General features: G+C 35.6%; 1 protein-coding gene across 5 annotated transcripts in view; it reads left to right on the plus strand.

Moving 5' to 3' along the window:
* The window catches only part of HDAC9 (histone deacetylase 9), a 927,702-nt gene that overhangs the window by 498,033 nt on the left and 401,914 nt on the right, over positions 1 to 27,755 (plus strand). For 4 of the 5 annotated variants that reach the window (XR_005983513.1, XR_005983514.1, XM_041727864.1 and 1 more), the window contains 2 exons: positions 23,785 to 23,916; positions 27,088 to 27,203. Coding sequence is in view for 3 of the 5 variants with exons in the window: in XM_041727864.1 (XP_041583798.1) it covers positions 23,785 to 23,916; positions 27,088 to 27,203 (248 nt within the window). In the remaining 2 variants the exon portion in view is untranslated. The remainder of the gene's footprint in view (positions 1 to 23,784; positions 23,917 to 27,087; positions 27,204 to 27,755) is intronic. The other variant, XM_041727865.1, reaches the window with a different exon arrangement.

Consider the following 27,755-nt stretch of genomic DNA (forward strand, 5'->3'; position numbering starts at 1 on the left):
CTGTAATATTTACCTAAGAATTAAATGGTTTAGAATAATGTGACTTGTTATAAAATAGAAAAATATAAATTGATTTTTTTATTTAAAATTATAAAAGGCATAGAAATTAATGTTCCTAAGAATTATCTATTCAAAAGTTAGTTTGGTTAAGTTAGAATCAAGAAACAAAATGATTAAAGTTTCACAATTCAATAAACAAGAAGCTGGTCTCACAGATTGTATGTGCAATATGGATGATAACTAGTTAGAGCCAAGAGGAAGTATCAATTGCAAATTGTGTGATAATTAAACAACCTTGTAAGAACTTTGAAATTCTAAATCGAATTATTTGGTTGTGGGGGAAACTAGTATGAAAACACTAATATAGCCTAGAAAGACAAAGCATGGAAAATAATCTCATGGTTTGGAGTTAGATCTGGCTGAGAATTCTAGTATGGTGCTACCACTTAGGACTATGTAACCATGGACAAGTTAAAAGGACTTCTCTGAACCTCAGTTTTTTCAAGTATCAAGTATGGAAAATACTTGCCTTACAGAATTATTATAAGCAATAAAGGTATTGTATGAAAGTGTCTAGCACAGTGCCTGATATATAGCTGTCTCAGTGCATATTTCCTGTATGAGTTACTGGGAATGAAGGTATGGTATTTGTGGTAGGAATTATTGGTAGTAGCCAGATGGTATAATAATGCAGGACTTGGAATAGCAAAAAGAGTGTAGAACTATTGTCTTAACCCTGTCACTAATATATGACCTTAAACATAGCACTTCATGATTTGGGATCTCAGATTTCTTAGTTAAGGGAAAGATTTGGAGCAAATGATGCCTAAAATTTTATATAAGTCTAAAAAGGAAATATCATGTTTCATGAGGAGTAAGATAAAAAAATGTTAATAATTTGAAGACCATATAAATAAGAAATAAATGATGGTGCTTCTGCAGAATTATGTCTCAAATTCATTGTAATTAACTGTAATAAAGTCTAATGACATATTTTTCACTCCCCATAAAGTATTCAATTAGAAATAGGCAGGACATTTTAGATAAGATTGGAATGAGAAATTGGCAAAAAATAATAATTAAGATTTTAAAAGCATTTAGCCATCTGTTGTATAATCATGAGAATGATTGAAAAAAGACTCCTAATTTGTAATATTCACAATTTTATAACTTGAAACACTGCGGGAAAAAGTCCATGGAATATGTACACTTACACATCTCTAGACATATCTAAAAAAAATAAATTAAAAGATGACAGAAAATAAATGATGAAATGTTTGCAATTGTATTTTCTTTAAAATTTCAGCCACTCACTGGGTTACTTTGAAATGAAAGGGTCCTTTATAGCAAAGAAATCTGAAGGAAACCATTATCTGTTTCCTAAAAAACATTCTTAGTATTAAGGCAGCTTGTAATAAAAGTTTATCCTGGCATGCTAGGTTTTTCATCAAATGGACTTAATTTACCAACTCAGAGTCACCTTTATTTTTGTTTCCTGATCTCCTTTTTTATAAAACTATTTGTTTTGAAGCTTCTTATTTTTATTATCTCAAGATTTATACATTCTTTACCAGCTATCCATATAAAAGATAAATTCAAAAGTCATTTTTTATAAAACCTTCATTCTGACATTTTCTTTATCTGTATTCTCATATCACTATAATTTTTACTATAAAAGCTGGCAATCATATTTTGATTATTAGATACCATATTTCATACTGATGTTTTTATCTTGTTCTTCCCAATTAGATGGTAAAAATGTCCTTAAAGAGAGTGTTTATGATATATTAATTCCTTATCTGACAAACCACATTTTCTGCTGTGCTTCTTATCTTAGTAGTAAAGAAATCAATATACATAAAACAGGATTTTTGGCATTACTGAGTGCGGCACATGTAGTAGGTTCCTGAGAGGGTTATTGAAAATTAACTTAATTTAGTATTTGGATCACCTTATTTCTAGAGGAGCTACTATTTTAGATTTCAAGATTATAAATATTCTTGAGTAAAAGCAAAGATCTAAACCACCTGAAGAATATAGATAGAAGACATTGAGATAGTAATTTTTTAGTTATAAGCATTTGGCATATTTAATTGGAATTATCTATTTAATTTTATTATATATATTTTAAAATAGATAACATGGAATAAGTTCTCAGAGAGCATTTACTAGCCTACTTCAGCTATGTTTATGTGGTTCTTTGAAAATAATGGTGGGAAAATTCTATATCTGCATTGTCCAATTCACTAACCACTAGGCAGGTATAGCCACTTGAAATTAAACACAAATGTGGCTAGTATGCCTAAAGAGAGAAGTTTTTTTTGAAAATTTTTAATAAGTTTAACTTTAAATGTCCACATGTAGTTAGGCTGTTTACCATCATACAGGACAGCATGAGTAAGACTGAGGCAGCAGAAATGTGGCTTGAGTGTCATGACAAAATCTCTCTGGTGCCCAAGGCAGACATCACTAATCAGTCACAGCAGACTCCTCCCTCTGAGTTTGGACATAGCCTTGGAAGCACTTTTAAATCACATCACCCAAAGAAGATATAATGTCTGAGCAGAATTAGACTTTTTAGAACTCTTAATTTTTAAGTAGCATGAAACCAATACAAATTAGCTTAGTTTAAAAAAGAATAGGAGGGGATTTGGAGGGGTTCTTTTAACTGAATTTTCTTAGTCTCTATGTGCTTAGATACTGGTTCAGTGTGATCACACTGGTTCTGCTGGACTTTACATACAGTAATGCTGTCTCCAAATGATGTCAGGGATAACCTAGTACAGCCCTAGGCCTAATTCCTAGCTGCCTAACAAGATTAGCAAAAACAAGCACTTTCCACCAAGTAGTTCTGATAAATTCCCAGGACTAACTAATTCAGTTGAACAGATTGGGTCTTGTACCAACCCTGAATGGCATCACTCTCACAGAGAGACAGATTACATTGATGTGGAGATTACCTCACCTGCTCACTCTGGAAGTTTGAATGGAATTTATAGTTGCTCTCTACATGGCCTGGACTGAAACTAAAACTCTGACCAGCATTCATTCTTCTAAAAGGCAGATATGATTGTATTAACACTTTGTCTCGGCCTCTCTCTCCTTTTAGTATCATGTCATCTGCAGATAGTGCAAATTTCACTTCTTACCAATTTTGATGCCTTCTATTTCTTTTTCTTGTCTGACTGCTATGGCTAGGCCTTCCAGTACTGTGTTGAATAGTGGTGAAAGCAGACATCCTTGTCTTGTTCCTGACCTTAGAGGTCTCAGTTTTTCACCACTCAGTATGATGTCAGCTGTGAGTTTTTCATATGTGGCCTTTATTACATTGAAGTATGTTCCTTCTATGCATACTTTGTTGAGAGTTTTTATCAGGAGTGAATGTTGTAGTTTGTTAAATGCTTTTTCTGCATCTGTTGAGATGATTATATGGTTCTTGTCCTTTCTCTTATTAATGTGATGTATTACATTCATTGATTTGCAAATATTGAACCTCCTTTGCATCCTGGAATAAATCTCATTTGATCACGGTGAATGATTTTTAATATATTATTGGATTCAATTTGCTAATACTTTGTTGAGGATTTTTGCATCTGTGTTCATCGGAGATACTGGCTTATAGTTTTCTTTTTTTTTTTTTTTGTAGTGTCTTTGGTTTTGGTATCAGGGTGATTCTGGCCTCATATATTGAATTTGGAAGCTTTCTTTGTTCTTCTATTTCTTTGAAATAGTTTGAGAAGAGTAGATATTAACTCTTCTTCAACTGGTGGAATTCACCAATGAAGCCATCTGGTTCTAGACTTTGTTGGGAGTTTTTGATTGCTCGTTAACTTTCATTGCTAGTAATTAGTGTGTTAAAATTTTCTACTTCTTCCTGATTCAATTTTGGAAGATTGTATGTTTCTGGGAATTTATCCGTTTCTTCTAAGTTGTCCAATTTGTTGGTATACAATTTTTCATACAGTTTATTATAATCTCTGTATTTCTGTGGTATCAGTTGTTATTTCTCCTCCTTTATGATTTTATTTATTTGAGTCTTCTCTCTTTCTTTTAATGAAAGATTTATCAATTTTTTTATCTTTTCTAAGAACCAGTTCCTGGTTTCCCCAATATGCATTAATCTGGTCCTATTAAATCTCTTATTCAAAATATTGTGTGATTGTCGCACATACTTGCAACTTTCTTCAGTGGTCTCTTCAGGTCTGAATTTCCTACTTATTCTCAAAAGTCACCCTAAACACTACAATTTGTAGGAAGATTTCCCAAATCCTCTTTTTATCCTTCCATGAAGCAGTGATGTTGAAATCTTTTATAATTCGTCTCCCTTAATTTTCCTTTTTTATCCATGTTTATTTCCGTGTAAATACTGCTTCTGTATAATAATGAAATTTACTCAGTGGCAGGATTTGTCTTATATATTTTTTGGTATCAACAAGGGAGATCACAGTATGTTTCTTTAATATAATCAGTGTCTTTTAAATTTTTTTAGCTATGATGTAGATCATTTGGATCATTTGGAATGAGTGCGGAGTACATACTCATTACAAAAACTAATAAAATTCACAATAACTTTATCATGTATGACAGTTTCTTTACTATTCTACTTGTTTTATTTTAAGATGCTGGTTACAACACAGTAGATTCATGTCATATTCCTCATTTTGCAAAATACTAAAGAGGATAATCAGGCAAGGTTTACGAGATGAGTATTTGCGAGAAAAGTGCACTGTGAACTTTGTGATATAAGTCATTTTTGGAATAAAGAATGTAATATCAAGAGGAGTATAGTGATTAATTGCATGGTGATTAATTGCATGGTGATGATGTTTGCCTACTTCAGATACTGTTGCATTATAGTAAAACACTGATAAATAAGAGAGGAGCAAATTACCTTGCTGTGATAGTTGGTAAGGGATAAGTGGGTAACTTACAGATTTTGAGATTACTGCTGGCAGGAATAATTTACATATGTTTTAAAAATATGTTTATTAAATAATAATTTTGAAGAGAATTAGTGTTGATAGCTGGTTAGATTTTTATGGTACTAATAGATAACATTGGTTACTATGTGCAAAATACCATTGTAAGCATCTTATTTATATATCTTAGTGATTCTGTACAGTAGCCCTTGAAATACATCTCAGTGTTTTTCACTAGGTTTCCAGACAAGGGAACAGACACAGAAAGATCAGTGATTTTATTTACATGAGTGAGTGTAATGCCAGGTTTGAAGGACAGTGCCAAGTTTTAAGGCAGTAAGTTTTATTTCAGAACCTGGCCTTTCAATCCCTCTGTTTCATACATAAGTAAATGGTAGCTAGTATCACTGAAAAAGGCAATTTTCCTAAAGTTATAGCACCACTATAACTTTATATTCTAATACAAGTAGTGAATTATAATAATTCAGATTGTACCAATTGCAATTTAAGTCTAATGATGAATATGTTCAAAATATTTTAGAACTAATATACGAACTTAGATTAGTTTTCATAAATGCAACAAGTACAGACACTTTCCTTTGAAACCAAATTATTTATTTATTTATTGTTTATTTTTAAGATTTTATTTATTTATTCATGAGAGAGAGAGAGAGAGAGATGCAGACACACAGGCAGAGGGAGAAGCAGGCTCCATGCAGGGAGCCTGATGTGGGACTCGATCCCAGGACACCAGGACCACGCCCTGAGCAAAAGGCAGGCGCTAAACCACTGAGCTACCCAGGAATCCCCAAATTATTTAAAACCATAAATTGATGTATTCTCTCTGCATCTAAATATTTAAACATTTTTAAAAATAAGCTATTCTAGAAATAAAATATAATTTTCAGTTGGATTTTCCAAATATATTTGCCACACAATCAAATATGAGCTAATTTATTGATCAATAACAGAATTATGAGAAACTGTAAATGTAAAATTAGTGCCAGAATATGACTTTGCAATCACTGTACAAGAAAAAAATCTACTCTTTGAAATCTGCTAGATTTTTTTAGGGAGTTAGATAAGCTCGTGGATATATAAGAATTAATAGACATACCTTATATATGTTTGAATATTCCATGTAGAAGCTATTTTACTTTTTAGATTTATTATGTTATTCATTTGTAATATAGTTATAAGAAAAAATTATGACGAATATTTCTCCATCTTTTAGAGAATGTTCCTTAATGACACATGTATTATGTTTCCATTACCATTACATATACATACATGTAAAATAATTTCCCTTTGGTTGTATTGCTGGGATAATGTTTGTCTCAAAGAATGAATATGCTCACTTATTAGAACAATATAACTCTTTATATTTTTCCTTTAGCTCTCATTGTCAGAACTAAGCTATTCAGTTTGTTCAACTGAAGTAGCTATCCTTAGCTTATCCTATCCTTGTTTATTTGGCTTACTATATTATATATTTACTGTTTTTTTTATTAAAAGGCATCCATTTTAATTGTACAAAATATATAAATCAATAAAATAGAAAAAAACTATAATTTCTTTGTTGCCACCATAAGAATATTACTCACTTTTTGATGTCTTTTAATATCAAATTTGAATCTCCCATATCATTTTATTGGGTAAATAATTTAGCATAACAGCTATATCAAAATTTATTTACAGTGCTCTAGTATTGGACATTTAAAGTATTTCCAGTATTTGCTATTAAAATAATTTTGCAGGAAACATTACAAAATTTCCATCCTTAGGTAAATTGCTTACTATTTTTACAGGAAAGATTTCTAGCAGTATATTTTCTGGTTCAGACTCTATCTAATCTATAAAACTAATTTCACTTTTCACCCCTAACTACAGTGATTGAAAATGCCTATTATTGGGGCATCTGGGTGGCTAAGTGAGTTAAGCATCTGCCTTTGGCTCAGGTCATGATCCTGGGGTCCTGGTTTTTTTTCTTCTTTATCAGTATTCTCATAGGACACCAAAACTTACAAATCCCTAAATCAGTGGATTCTTCTTAGGTTTTTTTCTTTATCTTTTGTAGCTTTGGATCCCATTGACCAACTTTTACTCTTTCCCCTTTGAAGTCAAATTTTATATGCCGCTCTTCATTTCATCTGCTTCTCCTCTCTGTTTGCAGTTCTACATCCTTTATACCTGCAGCCCATGAAACATGGGATTTCCCAACTTCAGTTGTCTCCTCTCTGCATGTTGTTCTGTAGTTTTAATTTTCCCATGTGTTAAATACCATCACCCTATTGAAGGTCTTTTTTTAATGATTTTATTTATTTATTCATAGAGACACACGGGGTGGGAGGGGAGAGGAAGAGGGAGAAGCAGGCCCCATGCAGGGAGCCCGACCTGGGACTCCATCCTGGGTCTCCAGGATCACACCCCAGGCTGCAGGCGGCGCCAAACCACTGCGCCACTGGGGCTGCCCTATTGAAGGTCTTTAATTCTAGTTCTTGTTTATTCTAATCAGTAGGTACCTCTGATAGTGAGGTTTAACTCAGCTTCCTCATTCATACAATGAACAGACTAATCTAAGACCATCTTCATTTTTTTCCTTTAAGTTTTTTCATTTGTGGTCAAAATCCACATCTCTAATTCTCAACCTTTCTATAGATTCCAGGCTGACATTCCCAAGGTGTCCTGCCATTATTGTCACTTCCCAGATTTAAAAGTTGACCCTCCCTTCAAGTCCTGTCCTAATTTTTCTTGATTCTGCTAAAACCTCTGCTCTAAACATGCAGATTTGACCATGAGATTCTCCTTGGCTTCATGGTCTTTTCTCTCCTCTTGTCCAGTTCATCACCAAGTGAAGACCTTTGCTCTACCAGCTCTTTCTTTTTTTAAAAGTAGAAGTCATCTGGGTTCCTGGGCGGCTCAGTGGTTGAGCATCTGCCTTTGGTTCAGGTCAAGATCCAGAGGTCCTGGGATCGAGTTCCACACTGGGCTCCCCACAGGGAACCCATTTCTCCCTCTGCCTATGTCTTTGCCTCTCTTTGTGTGTCTTATGAATAAATAAATAAAATCTTCTAAAAAAAAAAAAACAGGAATCTTTTTAGATATAAAATTGTTCCTTCCCTAATACCTAATATACAGCTTTGCACAGAACAAGTGCTCAATTAATAATTGTTAAAGGGAGTGTCTCATTCTTCTTGTCTGACTGCTACAGTTCTCCTTCGGAGATGTCGAATCATAATTAAAACCAATTAAATGAGAATCAGCAACATTCTCTTTTTTCCCCCTACTCTTAGCTCAAGTACAACATTTAAACCACCTGAAATAGAATAAACTGGTAAGAAAAACAATGCTGTTCTTTGAGCCCTGATAGAACATAAATTCAGTGAAAATCTGTTCAAACCACAACTCTAATTAAAGGTTTTAGCTGCCAAATAATATGTTCTGGTTAAAGCCAAGTTAGTATTATGGAGTGTTTCAGGAATAAGAGCACAGGCTTTATACTTTGCTGTTGATTTTCTCATGGGAAACTTATGTAAAGCAGAGTGATACCTCCCTGTTGACTTTAACTTTTAGAAATGCAAAGCATGCTGAAATTGTACATAATTCCTTCTAAAGAAAAGGAAATAGCATTTCAATGGTTTTCCTCAGTGTCTTATTGAGTTATGGTGGGGCACAATTATGTCTGTTAAATTGATTTACCAGATGGAACGTTACATTTTATATTCAGCTGATTAAGTTGTAGGAGACTAGAATTGTATCTCATACCCTGAAGATCATATATAAAAGCTAAAATATTTTAATTAACTACATTTTGAAACTGGCTAATTAGAGGTTTAACTAGTTTTTTTTTTCTCTCCTTTAACTTACATTGCACTAAAAAAAGGGAAATTGTTCTTAGGAATGGGCCTTATCATACAGTTGCTATTTGGCTTAATAATTCAATATCTCAAATGGAATCTGTAAAAAAAAAAAAAAAAGTAAAATGTTCCCACTTGACTGAATTTTGGAAATTGCTTTCTTGTCATGGCTGTTTAATATGTACAAAGTATTCTTAGCATATTAGGTTTAAAATAAATGATCCTTAACTCACACCTTAACAGAAAAAATTTAAAGAAAACAAAACTCTTATTTCTGCTCCTTTTTCTCTTTTTGACCTTTTCACAGGTAAGAAAATACACTAATAAAACCTTTACATTTTATAGAAAATCAAATCTGATAAAATAGTAAATACTAATTTTAAGTAAATTATTGTCCTGATTATTTTGATGTGATGAGCATATACATCATTAAAAGTTTCCTTTAATACCTGATTTGTTTACCTAAAAATAATGCAATAAGAATATAGCACAGTAAAACCTGATCTAGTCAGAACCGAATATTTGAGAATATTCAGACTTCCAAAACAGTGCCAATGGTGGAATTCATTAGACTGCTGTATTGGCTTCCTATGGCTCCTATAATAAATTATTGTAAACTTAGTTGCTTAAAACGCACATATTTATGCTCTCACTGTACTACAGGTCAGAAGTCCTAAATGGATATCTCTGGGTGTCAGCAGGGCTATGTTCCTTTCTGGAGGCTCTAGGGGCAATTCCATCTCTTTGCTGTTTCCAGCTTCTGGGGGCTGCCTGCATTCTCTGGCTTGAGGCCCACTTCCATCTTCAAAGCCAGCAGTGACTGCATAGCTCTGGCATTCACTCTTCTGCCTCTCTTTTTGTTTTTTGTTTGTTTTGTTTTGTTTTTCTTTCAAAAGACACTTGTGATCATCCTGGGCCCACCTGGATAATCTCCTTCTTGTTAAATGAGCTGATTAGCAACCTAAAGTCCATCTGCCACCTAAATTCTTTTTTACCATGTGAAGTAACAATCACAATTTCTGGAGAATAGGACATAGATAACTTGACCAAGGGGGCATTATTCTGCCCACCACAACTAACATAGAGTATTTATTAGGATGATGTTTGGTACAGAATCTTTTGACTTACTACTTCTTCACCAATTTATCCAGATAGTCATCCAGAGAATATTGGCTAAAAGAAGATGTTTAACTAAAGGTTTGTCTAGTGGTGACAAGGGCCTTTTGTCTAGGGCCCCAAGATTCTGAGACGACCTTAGTATATCCAGAGGCAAGGGGCACCTGGGTGGCTCAGTGGTTGAGTGTCTGCCTTTGGCTCAGGGCATAATCCCAGGGTCCTAGGATCGAGTCCCACAACGGACTCCCACAGGTGCTTCTCCTTCCTATGTCTCTGTGTCTCTTATCAATAAAATCTTAAAATATATATATGTATATATATGTATATATATATACATATATATATATACAGAGGCAAAATACTGCCTTTTACATCAGTCTGAAATGGATAAGAGTGTTTTCTTATAAATATGTATTCCAAAAAAAAATCTGTAATAAAGATAATAAAGCTGTGAATTCCATTGAGGCAGAAGTGAATTACCAAGAACATTCCCAAATCATAAAGTTCACAAAATCATAATCTACAAAGGGAAGTAATTAATAACAAGACCTGCCCCAGTAACTTGGAAGGTTTTGAAACAGGGAAAGAACAGGAAGCAAGGTAGCACTTGAGCTGAGTGAAAGACAAACTCCTGTGGATCAGAAGTCAGTGCTGACCATTTCTTCTGGTGCTGTTGATCCATGGCAACTGGCTGTGTCCCAGGGGTTTTGAAGGGCCGCATATACTAGTGACTGCACATAAAGACTCGAAATTATATTGAAATAGATAACAGTTCCAAGAAGTAGTAATTATATTATATATATATTAATTATATATAATTAAGTAGTAATTAATTATATATATAGTATATATTACTACTATATATAGTAGTAATAAATTATATATATATATATATATATATATATATATATATATATATATATATATGAATGACAAGATGGACCAGGAAGCCACTTAAGCTAAACTGAACAATGTGACTGCTGGAGGAGACTAATTGGAACCACCTTCTGCATAGTGACCTCATCCAGAAAGCTGGAGGCGCCCTGGGCAGCTGGTTCTCCTTTATCTCATCAGGGATTCTTCTGCCATCACTTGCTCTTAAGCCTCCACTTTCTCATCATGCCTTCTGTTGCAGCTCAATACCCATTTAGTTCATTGCCCATTCCGGTTATTGACCATTCTCTGACTCCAGCATACTCTTGTCCAGTCCACCTTCCATCTTTCTAAATTTTAAATCTAGTCGCCTTCCCCTCCTACTTAAGAATCATGTAACACCTCTTCTGTCATCTTCACGGCCGAAGTACTTACGTGGCATTCACACCCTTTCTCCTCCCTTCTACCCTCCTGCCCTAACCTTCTCTCTTAACCTGTCCCTGCTCTACCTTCTCATATGGCTTGCCCCAACAGTACTAAACAAGTTGCAATCCCATAAAAAACTCTGTTTCACACTCATGAAAGCCATTCACAGCTGATTTTCCAAATGGTCATTGCTTTTCCTAAAGCGTATGCTTGAATAGTTCTTACTTTTTTTGTAAATGCTCAGCTGACACATACTTCCCCTCTGTGAAACTTCTCTTGGTACCTGTCACCCACCAGGCTACCCTAAATACTCACTACATACCTTATTCCAAAAATATGCCCAAATACACCTGCACATATCTTTGTGTGTATATGTCTATATTAAAATTAATGTTCTCTACTTAGGTGAGAAATCTTTCAGGATAGTATCTATGGCTAGTTTACTGTTAAATACCAAGCATCTTCAGAGAGCTCATAATAGGCACTGAATAAATTTATCTTAGAAGAATAAATAAGAGTATAGAGTAAAATAGGAGCTAGTATATATCTCTTTAGGGATTCAGAAGTATAGGAAGATTATGAAAGGATTTTTAAGAATTTAATGTTTTTTTTAAATATTTTATTTATTTATTCATGAGCAACACACTGAGGCAGAGACACAGGCAGAAGGAGAAGCAGGCTCCCTGTGGGGATCATGACCTGAGCCAAAGGCAGATACTCAACCACTGAGCCACTCAGGTGCCCCAAATTTTTAAGAGTTTAATTGACAGTAATATTTTGTAAGAAAGAGACTGAGTGACTGCTTTTGGATGGCTATAAACTGGGTAAAACAGAAGAAAACAAAACAAATGAAGTAACAAGCTAGACAATGGTTTAATAGTTTTATGGGAATAAACTGAAAATTTTCAGGCAAACATCAGAGACAAAAAGTTTAAAGCCATATATATAAAGAAAATAAGGGTTACAGCATTTAAGGTTAGACAGTGATTTTACTATATTTACTGCATATCATTCTCTTCAATACTTCTGAACTCTTAAAAGTCAAAGGAATGAATATTATTGTCCACATTTGCAGGCATGAAAATTGAAGCATAGAGACATCGAACAATACTTGACCCAATCACACCATTAGTGGCAGAGTCAGGACTGGGAAACAACACCAGCCTCTTATGAATGTGACCAAGTAAGGTTCATACTGAGCACAAATAAGTATTAAAAAGGTTAGATTTATGGTGATCCCCAGGGAGTTATTAGGTGGTAGGTATTAATTTCTGGGCCATATAGTCCTGACTAGATGGTGGATTTTTTTTGAGAAATGGTGTCCTTATCAAATACTGGGCTGCTCCAGTGCAGATCTCACCTCCTAAGACGTCCTCACCCTGTCATTATATTAGTTCACATCTATGTTTACACATGTAGCTCTTAGGAAGTGTCTGGGTAGAAAGTATGTTGAAAAGCTTTACATCACAAATAAAATTACTCTTCATAACACTTCTATTTAAAATAGTATAAAAGATATATCTAATAAGGAAGTAAATAAAACTGTAAAGTAAATGGTATAATCTTTTTCATGCATAGACAGAAATTAGCTCATTACTGAAAGATTATTAGCAGAATTGAATGATAAATTCTGAATTTTTGTTTATAAATGTAGATAGAATTTTAGAACTAAGGATGCCTTTAATAAAAAAGATATAAATATATTTATAAATTCAGATGCCCCCAAAAGTAGAACATTATTTAAATTGTGAAATACTAGTTCAGAAGGAAGACTTTATTAGAAACGGGATTGAAGAAGACTGAATATGCTCCTAATCTAGCTTGTTTTATTGAAATGACAATTCAATATGTTGTTGTATTTTCAAAATACAGATTTCCAAACTTGCTCTTTACTTAGGTAAATATTTTATACTTGAAAAAATTAAAACATATAAAAGAAAGTATTGTTTGATTCCTTGAATCCAAAACATGTTATTTTTGGTACTTGCCAGAAAAATGAAATTCCTTCTGCATTCTGCATCTGATCTATAAGACCTCTTGCCATAACATTCAGTGTCAAGAAACGCTTAGAAATTAGAAAAGTTGAAGTTCAACTAGTTCTCTTCTCAACATCACTTGAAACGCAGTCTTTAATTAAGTTTTCTTTCATGCTTGGATATATGCAAGCATGCATTTATTCGTTCAGCAACTGTTTATTGAGACTCACCATGAGTCTCTGTAGTTGCTATGTACTGAGAATAGACACAAAATTATTACATTTACTGTTCTGAGCACTATGTGTGGTAGAGTAATTTCAGTGAAACAGTGAGGGGTTAGAGCCATATTGCAGTGGTTTGAGGTTAGGAAGTGGTGGTGGCAAGTGTAAGGCTACTTTAGAAAAAAAAAACTTGACTGTGAATTAAAGTATAAATGCAGAGAGTAGCTAATAATATTTGTATCTCAGGAGGGTTTATTTTTATTTGAATGGGAAAGATGCGAGCATGTCCACGTGCTAAGGAGACATACAGAGAGGGAGTTTGAAGATACACATTGAATAGCCTCTCTTAGTATTGCATAATTTTGCTAAATTTTGCTCGACATTTCTTTAAAGCCTTATCTTCCTTTCAGTATCCCTTCCCCACCTTGTTAGCATATTTAATCTTTATTCTTTGAATTTGCCCTCACTTCCCCATGGATGAGGTTGCCTCCCACCTCTGCCTGTCAGAGTCTCATTTAGCACCCAGTTTCCCCACCCTGCCTTTCAGTCACAACGCTGCTGTATAAGTATACTGCTAAGTATATAAGTATATACTTATATAAGTATGCTGCTAAGTATACTTATCACATGGCATTGATCATCATTAGTCTATCATTCATTTTTGCAAGAACATGAATACCTGGAAGACAAAGGCTTTCTATTATATCGTTTAAGTAGTTGCCTCAGCACTTAACACACCCTTTTTCACATTCACATTCAGTAACTCATGGATTTATTCTATGTAGTAGGTATAGCAGAAGTGCTGAGTAAGCAATGAGACAGAACTAGACCCATTCCCAACCCTCATGGAACTTGCAGCCTAGGTTCTCAGTATTATTATTCAGCAGCTCTTAATTAAATGCCATTAACAATGGAACCAATTGAACAGAAAGATTTCATTTTAACTATAAAAAGTGATGAAATGTTTTATAACAGTATAATTTGTTTCTGACCAGAATCATATTGTTTGATTAAAGCATGTTAAAAATGGGCATTGTACTTCAAGTGTCCTAAAAATTCAAAGAAAATTGTTATTTCCTCCTCTGTTTGTTTTAGTATCAAAAAACAAATAAATAAAACTACCATTGAGCAGCAATCTGTATATCCATTTATTCATTCAGTGAATTTCTACTAAGTGCTAAGCCAGCTGAGCACCAGGCACTTTGATGAAAAATGGTATGAAAAAGGGTTTAGGATTCAGCATGGAGTACTGCTCTTAGATAGAGGAAACTGAGTGTCCTGTCATGGGCCTTTGAGCTTTAGAAGTGCCTGCTCTGGCTCACAAATGAAGCATCCATAAACACTAAGGGAAAAGGCTTACCCAGAGCTAAGAACCTTCCCATTCTAGACCACATTCCTGTTATCTAGGACCTCTGTATATTGTTTTCCCATGCTGCTCCGAGCTGCTCCCTAGGGCTTGATAATACTCTCTGCCCTGTATGCCCATTTGCACTTTTCTAATCATATCAAGGTGGTTGTGGTTGTTTTCAGTTATGAGGAACCTAAGAATTAAATTCCCATGTCAAATGATGGGAGGAAATACTCCACAAATGCACATATAGATTCATAATGATGGTGCCACTGTGCTACCTTTCTGAGCAGCACTGTAGATCCCCTAAATGTCTAGTTATCAAATATTTAAATAAAATATTGTATACTCCCATGTAAATGTGGCTAAATAATATATGGTATATCCATATAATGTGTTTTTTAAAAGAATATACAACTGCTTGGGAAAAGATTCATAATAGATTTTTAAGTGAAAACAGAATTAAAAAATAAATAAATAAATAAAATAAAATAAAACAAAATAAATGGGATCATTTTATTTTTAAACTCTTTTTTAAGATTTTTATTTATTAGAGAGAGACAGAGCATGAGCAGGGGAGAGGGGAGGAACAGAGGGAAAAGGATAATAAGCAGACTACCTCTGATCGGAAAGCATGACCCAAGGCTCCATCCCAGAACCCTGAGATCATGATGTGAGCCAAAGGCAGACACTTAATCAACTGAGCCACCCTGGTGGCCCTAGTGGAATCATTAGAGAATATATAATTGCCTGTGAAATGACTCCACATACATTATTAAGTGAACAAATGGTATACAATCATAAATGTAATTTGATTCTCATTTTCAAATAAATACTTTTGTGTACAAAGCACAAAAGTTTAAACATGTTAGCAGGCTAAACTCAATTTGTTCCATTTCAAAAGTTTTGAACATATATGATCTACATAATCAGAAGATAGCAATATATGTTATAAAATGAACACTTCAGAAAACCACACTGTAAACTGAGTAATGTGAGTAATGTTTACCAATATGCTTTTTGAAAAAGAATAATCCTTTGTAATAAATAGATATATTTGGCATATTCTCAATAAGAAGATGGATAGATGTCTGCAAACTATTTCTGAATCAAAAAGAATAGCATTATAATTTCTTCAGGAAATTGCATTCATAAATTACCATAAATGTAGCTAGTTACTAGAAGCTAAAATTACCAAAGAAATGATTTTTTTAGACTTGTATAAATGAATTACATATTATTAAATGGTTATAATTAGAGTTAGATTAGAAATGTTGCTCCCTGATACCAAAACAAAATCTGACTCATAACATTAAGGATCTGTATTATCTGAGCCAAATAAAAAACATAAGTTGTGTTAGATTTATAGTATTATTCTAAATGCTAATTTTGAAAACACATAGCCTTTTTCTAATTATGAAAAGTTTTAATTAGAGTAACCTATATCTTTAGATCAACTAGATTAGAGAGGTTTCTGTGTCCCGAAAGTATCTTTTCTTAATTGTAATGATTGCTTAATTGAACAGTTCACACATGGCATGGATTCCTACAGAGCTAGCCTGAAAGGAAGAAGTGACTCAGGCAGGAAACCTAATCTCCCTAAAGGACAGTCAGAAAAAAGTGAATGAATGACAGATTTTACGTGGTTGGTTCCAAGTGACAGGATGTTGGAATTTGGCAGCCCCTAGGTAGCCCTGTGGGTGGGAAAGAGCAGGAGAAATCCAGGAGAGAGAGGGGCTGGGTGGACAAATCCACAGATATCTGGTATAGCAAGGAAGAATGACAATGCCAGAGAAGGGATCTGAAGTTGTCAATAGAACCCTCACCTTCACTTGTGATTATAGTACTAAATGTGCACTGCAGGTAAAATTGTTGAATAACTCAAATATTCATTAGTATAAAGACCCATTTATTAATCAATGAATTTTGATTGATCATGAATTATCTTAATTAATAGTATGCTTGACCATTACTCAATAGCAGTGTATTCTTTTTGTCTTTATGTTAATTTCCAATGAGAATGAAGAACTTCTATATACTATGATATGTGATATTGAATTTTTGTCAAAGTTATTCGTGTAAAGAATATTCATAATTTAGGATTAAAAGTAAACAAAGGGACACCTGGGTAGCTCAGTGGTTGAGTGTCTGTCTTCAGCTCAGGGTGTGATCCTGGAGTTCCAGGATCGAGTCCCATTTCAGGCTCCCTGCATGGAGCCTGCTTCTCCCTTTGCCTGTATCTCTGCCTCTCTTTCTCCCCCTCTCTCTCATGAATAAATAAATAAAATCTTTAAAAAAAAAGTGAACAGAGACAAAATGCACACAGTAGGCAGTCATTCTTAGTAGAAGGTAACATATTTAAGACAGAAAACTAAATAGATAATAAACAGGTAAGTTAAAAAAAATTACTCACTAAGGAAAGTACATAGAGTCAATTACCAACAAAAAAGGATTTTAGGGCAGGCCCAGTGGCACAGCGGTTTAGCGCCGCCTGCAGCCCAGGGTATGATCCTGGGGACCTGGGATTGAGTCGCACATCGGGTTCCCCACATGGAGTCTGCTTTTCCCTCTGCCTGTGTCTCTGCCTCTCTCTCTCTCTCTCTCTCTCTCTCTCTCTCTCTCTGTGTATGTCTCTCATGAATAAATAAATAAAATCTTTTTTTAAAAAAGGATTTAAAATACACTGAGTAAAAGATCAGAAGAGGGCTATTGCTATTTTTGTTGTTGTTTATATAAGTAACATTGCACTAGGCAAAGGCAGTGAAACAGTTATAGTTCTCTTTCTACTTTTTTTTTGTTTTGTTTTGTTTTGATCTAAATTCCTTAGTCTTACATATAGACTACCTAAAACATTCATCTATTCAACATCTATCTATTCAGTGACTTCTTTTGTGATAGCCATCCATGAGCTAAGTACTTTCTTCCACCCCTTTAATTTTCCACTGTGATATATCTATGGTAGGCATCATTACTGCTCTGTAATAGATGATAAAATGATTCACGGAGGTCAAACAACTCACCCGGGATTGCAGTTAGTACATGAAAAGTTAGCATTGAAATCTGAGTCTGGTCTTTTTGTGTTGGGGAATTATACTTCTCCAAAAAATACTTTTTGTGTGTGTGTATGTGTGGGTGTGGGTGTGTGTAGTGTGCAGAAATGACCCCCACACTCACACCAATCTCTCAGTGAAATGCAAAGTCTGGGCCTTGTCACTTACTGTTGGAATCCTAATTTTTTAACCTGTGCTTCTCTACCTAACTCTATTTCTTTCCCATTGTTTGTTCTCATACCCTACCACACCTAAGTTCATTCTGCACATGGAGATTAGGAAGAAAAGAGAGATTTGAGACATTAAGCTCGAGAGACATCTTGCACATGTTTTCTGTTTCCTTTTGTTCCCTTCTTAATTTTGCTTAAGTGAAAAAGAGCAAAAGCTTTCAGGTCTGTCCTCTTGATTTTAATATTCATTGTTTTCATTTAAATAATGATAATGAATTTTTCATGCAAGGTTTTCATCTCAGCAGACAAATGCATTCAGATGGGCACACACACTAAAAAGCTTGCCTTCTGTTTCTGTGATTAATTGAGATGTAGAGAGTGATGGGTGTGGGGTAAAAATAGAAAGGCAATTAGTGCAACTAGGCATGAAATACATTGAGATACAAGCAGAATGTCTCCCCAGTTAGTGATCTCTATCTGGTCTCTTGAGGATTAGCATCCCATTAGTAAATCACTGGAATGGAAATCTTCAGCCTTTGGGGAGACCAGAGCATTAAAAATGGAATTAACTCTAACTGAAAACTGAGTCAGCACAATAGGTCATTAATTCTACTCCTTGGGTATATATCATGCTGAGCTTTGGTGTGTGGGCTTCTGAAATATTAGGAGTGAGTTTATAAAGCATTTCATGGACTAAATGATGGTTATCTATCATTCCATCTTTTGCCCTTACCACTGAGATACAAATGCCTCTGGTGGCTCAGACCAGTGTTGAAATACAGACAAAAGTTTTTACTAGAACTTGTAGATATAGTTCTTTACTGAGAAAAGTTGTGTATTTTATATTTTGAAAAAAAAATAAACTTCTGTTGCACTTATAAAATATTAATGATTCCTAGTTTTTAAAAAGCTATGTCCTCAACTGAAAAAAGATTAAAAAAATACCACAATGCCTCAAATCCTTCCGAAAACTAAGAATTACATCTTTCTGCATAAAGTTGATTTATTTTGCTTTCTTTAGAAATGCCAGTGGTATTAAAAAATATTTTCAAATGGGGGCACCTGGCTGACTCAGTTGATTGAGCATCTGACTCTAGATTTTGGCTCAGGTCATGGTCTCAGGGTCTCGGGATTGAGCCCTGCATTGGGCTTCAACACTCAGTTGGGAGTCTACCTGAAGATTTTGTCTCCCTCTCCTTCTATCTCTCCCCCTGCTTGTGCTCTCTCTCTATCAAATAAATCTTTTAAAAAGGTTTTCAAATAAATTTCTAAGTATACAATGTATCAAAATATTGAATATTTTCAAGCAACCTATAGTTCTCCCTAATTTCTGATAATCTTTTCTTTATTTTCTTCTTCTACATCCTCACTGAGAATTGCTATCAGATAGTATTGCCTCCTTTGCTCATCTCCGTTTAGCAGTCATTAGAAATTGCCATTTACTAATTAGTAACCCCAGGGTTTCTCTCACTTAACAATACTGACATTTGAGTTCAGATAATTCTTGGTTGTGGGGATTGCCCTGTGCATTATAAGATGTTTAGCAGCATCTCTGGGCTTCTACCCACTAGATTCCAATAGCTTTACACTATAACTGACCATCAAAAATGTCTCTAGACACTGCCAATTGTCTTCTGGAGTCAAAATCTTCCCTGAGAACCACTGGTTTATCCCATTATTTTACTTGATTCTACAATAACTTTGCAAAATGTGGGACTTTGTGAGTCAGAGTCTTGCTAGGAAATAGAACCTACACAATATCGGCCATAGGCTTTTTAGAAAGGAAACGTGAGACTGCTTAGGGATGTTGAGACACCCAGAAAATAGCAATAGTGAGAAGCCATTCCTATCCCTAGTGTGGAGAAAGTAAGGAGAGGAAATAATATTCCTGGAGTGCTAGGAAAGCTGGAACCTTGGAGAAGCCTCTAGAGAGAGAACAGCTGGCAGGCAATGGGGTAGTGAGAGAGGGTGTGGTGCCGGGATGGGGAAGGAGTGAGAAAGAGGCAGGGGAGTGGCAGGGCTGGCCATCTGTCCAAGGTTCCACCTGGCAGTTTTTCTTCAGGGCCGCTGATTGGTCCTCAGTTGTTTGGCCTATGCTGTGTCTGTGGCTCACTTTTTCCATAAACAGTGTGACCTAGGTTCAAGTGTCTAGTCCTGGCCATTTGGCATATTCCAACCTCTAAACCCAGTGAGTAGTTCAGGGATGAGCACAATGATCAAAACTGGCTCCATGAGACCCAACCCAAGACTTTAACTGGAGCTTCTTTCCTCTGGGCGGCTCAGTGAGAATGTGAAGTCATTGTAGCTGTTTTCCTGCCTGTGGGAAAATCTGCCTAAAAATGACATGGAATAATAAAACAGAGCAGGGCCTAGGAAGAGGGGAGTGCTTGAGAGCATTGCCTGAGGCCTGGGCCTCACCATAATTACATTCCTTTTCCAGACTTCTTGGTAGTGGGGTAGTTCGTTCATTTTTTGAGTATTTTTTGCTTAAGCTACTTGCCACTGAGAGCTCTGACAAGCGTGGTTACCTTCAGATGATTACTGGGCCACAGTGGGTTCTGTCCAAAGGCTGGAGACAAGCATTTTGTTGGACTAATATGAGCTAGGAGCTTTGCTGGATTCTGTCAGATGGTCTTACCCTCAAGAAACTTAGTCCTGTAGGGAAGACAGGCAAGTAAGCTGGTGATGATGGCTCTCTGAGAAGGGCTGAGGTCATGCCTAGCCCAGGACTCAGTGGGGATGCAAAGGAAGTCTCTTCTCTCCGACCAGGGAGGTGGGAGGCAGCTTGTCTGAGAAAGGTCAGCTGACAGCCAGTCAGTACCATTTATTACTTTAAATTCATCGCAAAGGCCCATCTAGAACAAAGTCTACGAATTTGTGATTTTTATCTTCTGGTCATAAGCGAGGCTACAGTGGAAACAAATATAGTTAGCGCATAGGGATTCCTTGTTTCTTCCATGCTGGGTTTCAGATGATTATATTTACTGACAGCTTTTTGTAGAGACGAAAACTGGTGCTTCTAAAGGAATTTTAAAATAAACTAATTCAACCAAAACCGACATACTCCAGGAACTACTAGTAATCTGTAGCTAATTTGCATAAGTGAACCGACATTCAGTGAGACAATGAATTATTCAAGGTTATTGATTTTAGTAGCTTGATAGATACAAGGCCAGAACTCAGTTCTCATTCCTAGTCTGGTGTTCACTTATTTTGTGTTGACCTTTGAAAAAAATTTAAGAACTGTATATCCAGCCCATTCTCATACAGACAAATGTAGGAATGAAAGCTATGTACTGACCTGAAAAGTCATTTTTTCCTAAAAAGCTTATGGAATTCTAGGTTTCATGTAGAATGTTTAAATGGCATATGCTGTTTTTCCAAGCTTTTGGCACATTTTTGTCTTGATTGCAGAAACTTGGCCCCAGCTGGTGCAATGTGTGAGAAAGAGAGGAGGACTGGACTGAGAATCAGGGGATGTGGGGCCCAGTCCTGGCTCTGTCCCTCCTAGCTGTACAACCCTAGTGGGAATAGCAATAATTAAAATTCCATAAACCTTTTCTTCCCTTTTGCATTCACCCAGGTGTTCACAGTTATTTTCAGGTATGTAATCAGGTGGCCATAACTCTAAAATAAAGAAGGTGTTAGGGATGCCTGGGTGGCTTAGTGGTTGAGAGTCTACCTTTGGCTCAGGGCTTGATTCCAGAAAACAAGTGCACTTTCTACTCCATCTTTTAGTGACTAACCAATTGATCTACTTCCTCTGGACAGCCAGTCAGTACCATTTATTACTTTAAATTCATCGCAAAGGCCCATCTAGAACAAAGTCTACGAATTTGTGATTTTTATCTTCTGGTCATAAGCGAGGCTACAGTGGAAACAAATATAGTTAGCGCATAGGGATTCCTTGTTTCTTCCATGCTGGGTTTCAGATGATTATATTTACTGACAGCTTTTTGTAGAGATGAAAACTGGTGCTTCTAAAGGAATTTTAAAATAAATATGTGTGGAGAATCAAATCTAAGTGAATTAATACAGTTCCATTTCTCCCTTTCATCCCAGGCAAATCGGATGCTAGTGATTCAGATTCAGACTTCCCCACTAAGTTCAAGTGGGTTGACACTCCTGGAAGATCTGGAAGATCTTCAGTGCTTTGCCCAAACTGCTTCTGGTCTTTGCCTCAAAGTTAGGGGGCGGGGGGCGGAAGTGCAGGGCTCCACACACTGAGCTGCTTGTTCTTAAGACTTGGTTTCTGCCCACTCCCTCTTTCACCGTACAATGCTTTCCAGCTGCCCCTTTTCATGTTCTCAATATTTTCAACCATAAAACACCAAAAAATTAACTTGTTTTATCTTTCGTAATGACTTATTTCTTTCAAGTTCCTATTTCAAGCCTAGCATGCAGGGATTCTCAGTCTCAGGTAAGAGAAGGGAAACAAAAAAGAACAAAGGCAACACTAAGGTATGGATAGTTGAAATCTAAACATAAAAACAAGCAAGAAGGAGAAAGAAAGGAAGAAAACATTGTAAGTTCTACTTTGAGACCCTTTGCAGTCAGGCAAAAACAGAAAATGCCTTCAAAGGAAACATTTTCACTGATCAGAACTTCTAACTGCATCATAACATTGTGTCTGATATGGATGATTAGTAGAACTTTGGGAAATGGTTTATAATTGTTATGGTGTTCATACGTGAGGAGAGATGGAGGAGCAATATTTTCAGTATTTAGAAGATTGGACTTGAGCTAGATTATCTAGGTATAGATCATGGTGTCCTCCCTTTTGACCTATGAGACCTTGGGCAAGTTACTTACACTGGCTGTGTGTTGGTTTCCTCGTTATAATCAAGGTATAAATAGAATCTGACCCAGATAGATTTTTTTATGGTTAAATGAGTTAATCTTGAAAAAAGCATTTAGAATAGTAGTGGACATAGAAACTACTCTGTGAATTCTAGTTGTCATTGGAAACCCCCTTTCCCTCATCCCACCCCCGCCATCATCATCATCATCATCATCATCATCATCATCATCATCTCTGGTTTGAATTACATAGGGACTCAGTCTAATGTTCCCATTCTTTTAGAGTATAATTATGTAGAAACCTAATCCATAATATCTAAATTATAGAGCATCACTATTTAGAGAGAATCGTTTAAGCAAAGAAATAGTAACATATGTATGAATAATGTACATTTGTACCTTGGAACATAGAACCTTACTCTGAACTTCCAATTCTAAGATCTGACCACCCTTTCTTATTCATAGTGACTCTACTTGGTTTGGTGTTATGATACTGAGTATATTTTCTCAGGATTTCAGGTTAGAGACTACCGACAAAGAAATACTCCAGGAGTCAGAATTAGACGTAAATTATATGCTACAGAGGTGTCCTCTTATTACCAGAAGTCAGGCCAGAGTCTCTAAAATCACATTAGGGTACTGTTTTTGTGGGTATTGAGTTTCACCCTGGAGAGAATTAAGAGAGCTGACAATGACGCATAATAAATCTTACTCTGACCCAAACGTATTTAGTGATTAAAACTTCCCAGCAATCCCAGTTCTGTCAGATAAAATAAGTAGAAAACTTCTATTTTTACTTTTTTTGCTTTACCTTTAAAGAAATAGAAAAGCATTTTGCACATTTCATAAAAAATAATTACTATATTTGTCTGTTTAATTCATTTAGAGCTAATGCCTTATTGACATGCTTGGAATTTTAATTTGAGCTGAGAAGGAACCAAGAAGAGAGTGAGCCGTTTTTTTATACGCAGGAGCAACTGGCTCTCTATTTTTTAATTTTTATCTATTTTCTTTGTCTCAATCCCCAGCCTCTGAGCCCAACTTGAAGGTGCGGTCCAGGTTAAAACAGAAAGTGGCAGAGAGGAGAAGCAGCCCCTTACTCAGGCGGAAGGATGGAAATGTTGTCACTTCATTCAAGAAGCGAATGTTTGAGGTGACAGGTAATTGAGGACTGTGCAGACATACACTAAAAAATGCCGGTAGGAGGAATGAAAATAAATAGCGTAGAGTAAATATGGCTGTTGCATATTAAAAGTTATATGAGGAGAAACATGTCTTGAAAGGAAATTATATTGAAAATTCACAAGTAGCTCAGTAAACCTTGCCATGCATTCACCAACTGTGTCAAACAGGAAATGAATGAAAAACAGAACTGTGTGTCAATCTAGGCATAACTAGGGAACGCCAAAGCTCACCTTAATCTTTTCAGAAACAGGCAGTCCGTTTTAGGAATGCCAACCAGAAGAGTATAACTTTTAATGAAATTTGATCAGCAATGAGCAGAGGGAGGTCCAAGAAGAACACTTCCCCCATATTCAGACATGAATGTACAAAATACATCTGGGAAAATTAAACTATGTGGAACAGCAAAACCTTGACTTTTCAACAAATTTACAGAACTCATAAATGACTTTATGTGTTTACTAGTGAACTGGGACTTATGGCAGGAGGGGGATATATTGCCTTTTAGGAAGGGAAAGAAACTGTCATTTTCACTAGTCTCAAATGGAAGAGTTCTTATTTTTTTAGCTGCCTGGTTAGTGGTGGGGTGAACAGGTTAGGAAATTCAACCTGATGTCTTACAAAGCTTTCTAGTCCCAGTTGTACCTGGTCTGAAATTAGAGAAGACCGAGGGATATAAGAACCAAAAAGACTAGCCAAAGTAATAATACTGACTACTGTTTATTGAGTACCTACTTGGAACTATATGCATTATAGTTGATCGTTTCTTTTGGTTGCATCCATAAAGAAGTGGAAATCTGCAACCATTTCCTTCCATTCTCAAGGAAGATTGTGCTTGTACTAATGTAGTCAATTATTATTATTTCTCCAAGATCAGGTCTTATTGTTAGCAGGTAAGGATAATAGTTTTTCAAAATTATTTGTTTTCTCTATCTCCTGTGGCCATGCTAGTGCCTACTTTGAGGAGACAAAAGGGAAGAGAATTGTGGGGGTGGAAGAGGGAAAGTACAGAATACTAATGCAACTTGGTAGTTTTACAGGTTATTTAGGAAAAAAATAAGTATGTAGTCTCCTATTCATTCCTGACAAATTGAAGTGTTTATCTGAAGAAAAGTAATGGTTGGAGCATTTTTCCTTAACAGATGAGGAACACGAAATAGATAAATAAGTATTGCTTTACTGAAGTTTATATTTATTTTTCAATATCAAATATAATCACTAGTTTGGATCAATTCTAAATTCAGAGCCGAAGACTTGTTTTTCAAAACAAAGATTTGTACTTAAGTAAATACAAATCTTACTCAGGTTTTCATGATAGAGGTACTTGGTGGGATTGGGGATTTGGGGACTGAATCCATTTTAAAGAATGTAAAGAAGATGAACATATCAACTGTCTAATGTAAATAGATATGTGATTTTTCTAATTGGAGAGAGTACACTCCCTCATAACAGGAAAGCCTGAAGAAAATAGAAAGCCATATACATTGCTTTGCTTTTGTTGTTTGTTTTTGTTTGTTTGTTAGAATCTGACTAAGGTCTTATTTATTTATCCCAATGTTCTTTTCTATTTTCCTATTAATCTCTTCTTGATCATAACTTTTTCCCCACAGTCACTTGCTAACTTGCATGGGGATTTGGGTTAATACCTACCTGGGTAATGATGATTTATAACTGAAAGGAGTTATGATTTACTGGAGTTTTACTCAAGTTTCTTGAGTTTTGAAACACCATATTGTTCTTTCCCTGATGTTGAAAGATAATGACTCCCCCTTTAATCTGAGGAAATAATGTATATTCAAAGAGAGACTTTTGTGTTTATTAAATGCACATCTTTGGTCAGTGAGCTGGGACTTGTGGACACTTTTGTAGGTTTTTTTAAACTAGTATGTTGTACTTAATCTAAATGCCTTTGGAGGATCCAAAGTACCAGAAAGACAGCTTTATTACCTGTGCTCCTCCTCCTTTCTCTGCCAGCTTTCATGTAATTTGGATGAGCTCTGTTTGGATCTTCATACTAATTATTTTTACTATCTAGTCAGAGACCAATCATGGTATCATGTAGCAGTTAAATTGGTATTGCTGTTCTTCTTACACCTCTCCATCTCCCTTGTCTGTTTCCTAGGTTCAAGTACATGCTTTTTCCAAACCCTAAGCCCCCTCTCCTCCCAAGAATTGACCTGGGAACCATTCGCCATTTCCCTCTTTTACAAGATCCTCAATTTTCTGCTCCCTTTTCCCACCAAAGCCGCATTATTTAAAAATCCTAAGGCTCGGTATCTCCCTGTGCCTACAGTGCTTTCTCGTGCACTCCCTTCTTCTCCACTGTCTCCATTTCGAGAACTACTACTTCTCTTCAAGCCAGTTGCCATCTCATTTCTTTTCTGAGATTTCCTCAGTTTTCCCAGAAAATCAGCTGCTACGTCCCCCTCCAGAACTTGTCCAGTGCCATGCTGTCGAACCCTTTTGCAGTATTTATTTGTTGCCTTGAATTCTCAGGCCCACTGCAGCGATTTCTCCATAAGGAAATACTTCTGTCTGCATATTGCTAAGATATAAATAATATGATTTTAAACTGACAAGGCAGATGCAAAAAAAATAACTTTTTCGTTTTTGTTTTTGAAGACAGGATATGAAAATGAGACATTAATGAGAAATCAGTATTTAGTCACCCAGGAAAGACAGGAGTTAGCAGTCTGGGGGAAAAGAAGCTCCTTGAAGTATTTTTAAGGTGCATTTTTCTGGTTAAAAGCAAATAAGAAAGAATCACAGCAAAAAAAAAGCAGATTCATCAAAATGTAAGACAAATAGAAAGGCAGTGAGAAAGATGCGTTTAAGAATTTTCTGCCTATGACTTTAATTTATTTATTTTGCCTCATCAAAAGCTCCTATAATGTTCTCCAACTGTTCTTACTTATCTAGAAACTATGGAGTAATGTGTTGTATTTTTAATGGTGAAAACAAAGGGGAAAAGTGGCAGGAGAATTCAGAAATGTTTCATAATTTTGCACAGTCCTTACTGTGGACTGAAATGGTGCTTGTTGTTCCCATAGGTGAGGAAAGCAATGTTTGGGGCAATATATTGTTTAGAATGTAAGTAAAGCTCATCCTTGTATGGTTTTCATGAATCTGTGCTTCACAATGTTTTCCAGAATCCTCAGTCAGTAGCAGTTCTCCAGGGTCTGGCCCCAGCTCACCAAACAATGGGCCAACTGGAAATGTTACTGAAAATGAGACTTCAGTTTTGCCACCTACTCCTCATGCGGAGGTAAGACTTTTATTATTTTGGCTCTTTTAAATATTAGATCCTTGATTAGCCCTATAGGACAGTGATATTTCTGAATTGGAGTGTAAAGCCACCTGCTCTTAGTTATTTTTCATAGAATCTTATCATGTATGGAATTGAATTAAATTTGATCTTATTTACCAAGTTTGGATGACAATTACAGTTTGAAAATAATAAAATGTAATCCTCGAAGAAACTACTCTTAGGGATGCAGAATATACACTGCCCTACAGATGCACAACTCAGTAGTGTTGTGTTTGGTTCTTGTGTTCTTTTCTGATGAGGGTGGATGCATAAATAAGTAAAAACAACTTTGTGCAAACCTTTCAGAAGAACAGCCTCACAAAGTAGGTTTTATCCACTTTCCCTAGAGACTAATGAAGATGTAATTGGAGTATTATAGCTGAGGAACCTAGGGTTCTCCTGAGTGAACATTTGCTGAGGACCTACTAAGTGCCAATTGTTTTGCCTGGTAATGGGAATATGAAGGTGAATAACATATGAACTTGTTATTCATATGTTTTTGAAGAATGA

This window comes from Vulpes lagopus, chromosome 13 (assembly GCF_018345385.1).
Source record: "Vulpes lagopus strain Blue_001 chromosome 13, ASM1834538v1, whole genome shotgun sequence".
NCBI lineage: Eukaryota > Metazoa > Chordata > Mammalia > Carnivora > Canidae > Vulpes > Vulpes lagopus.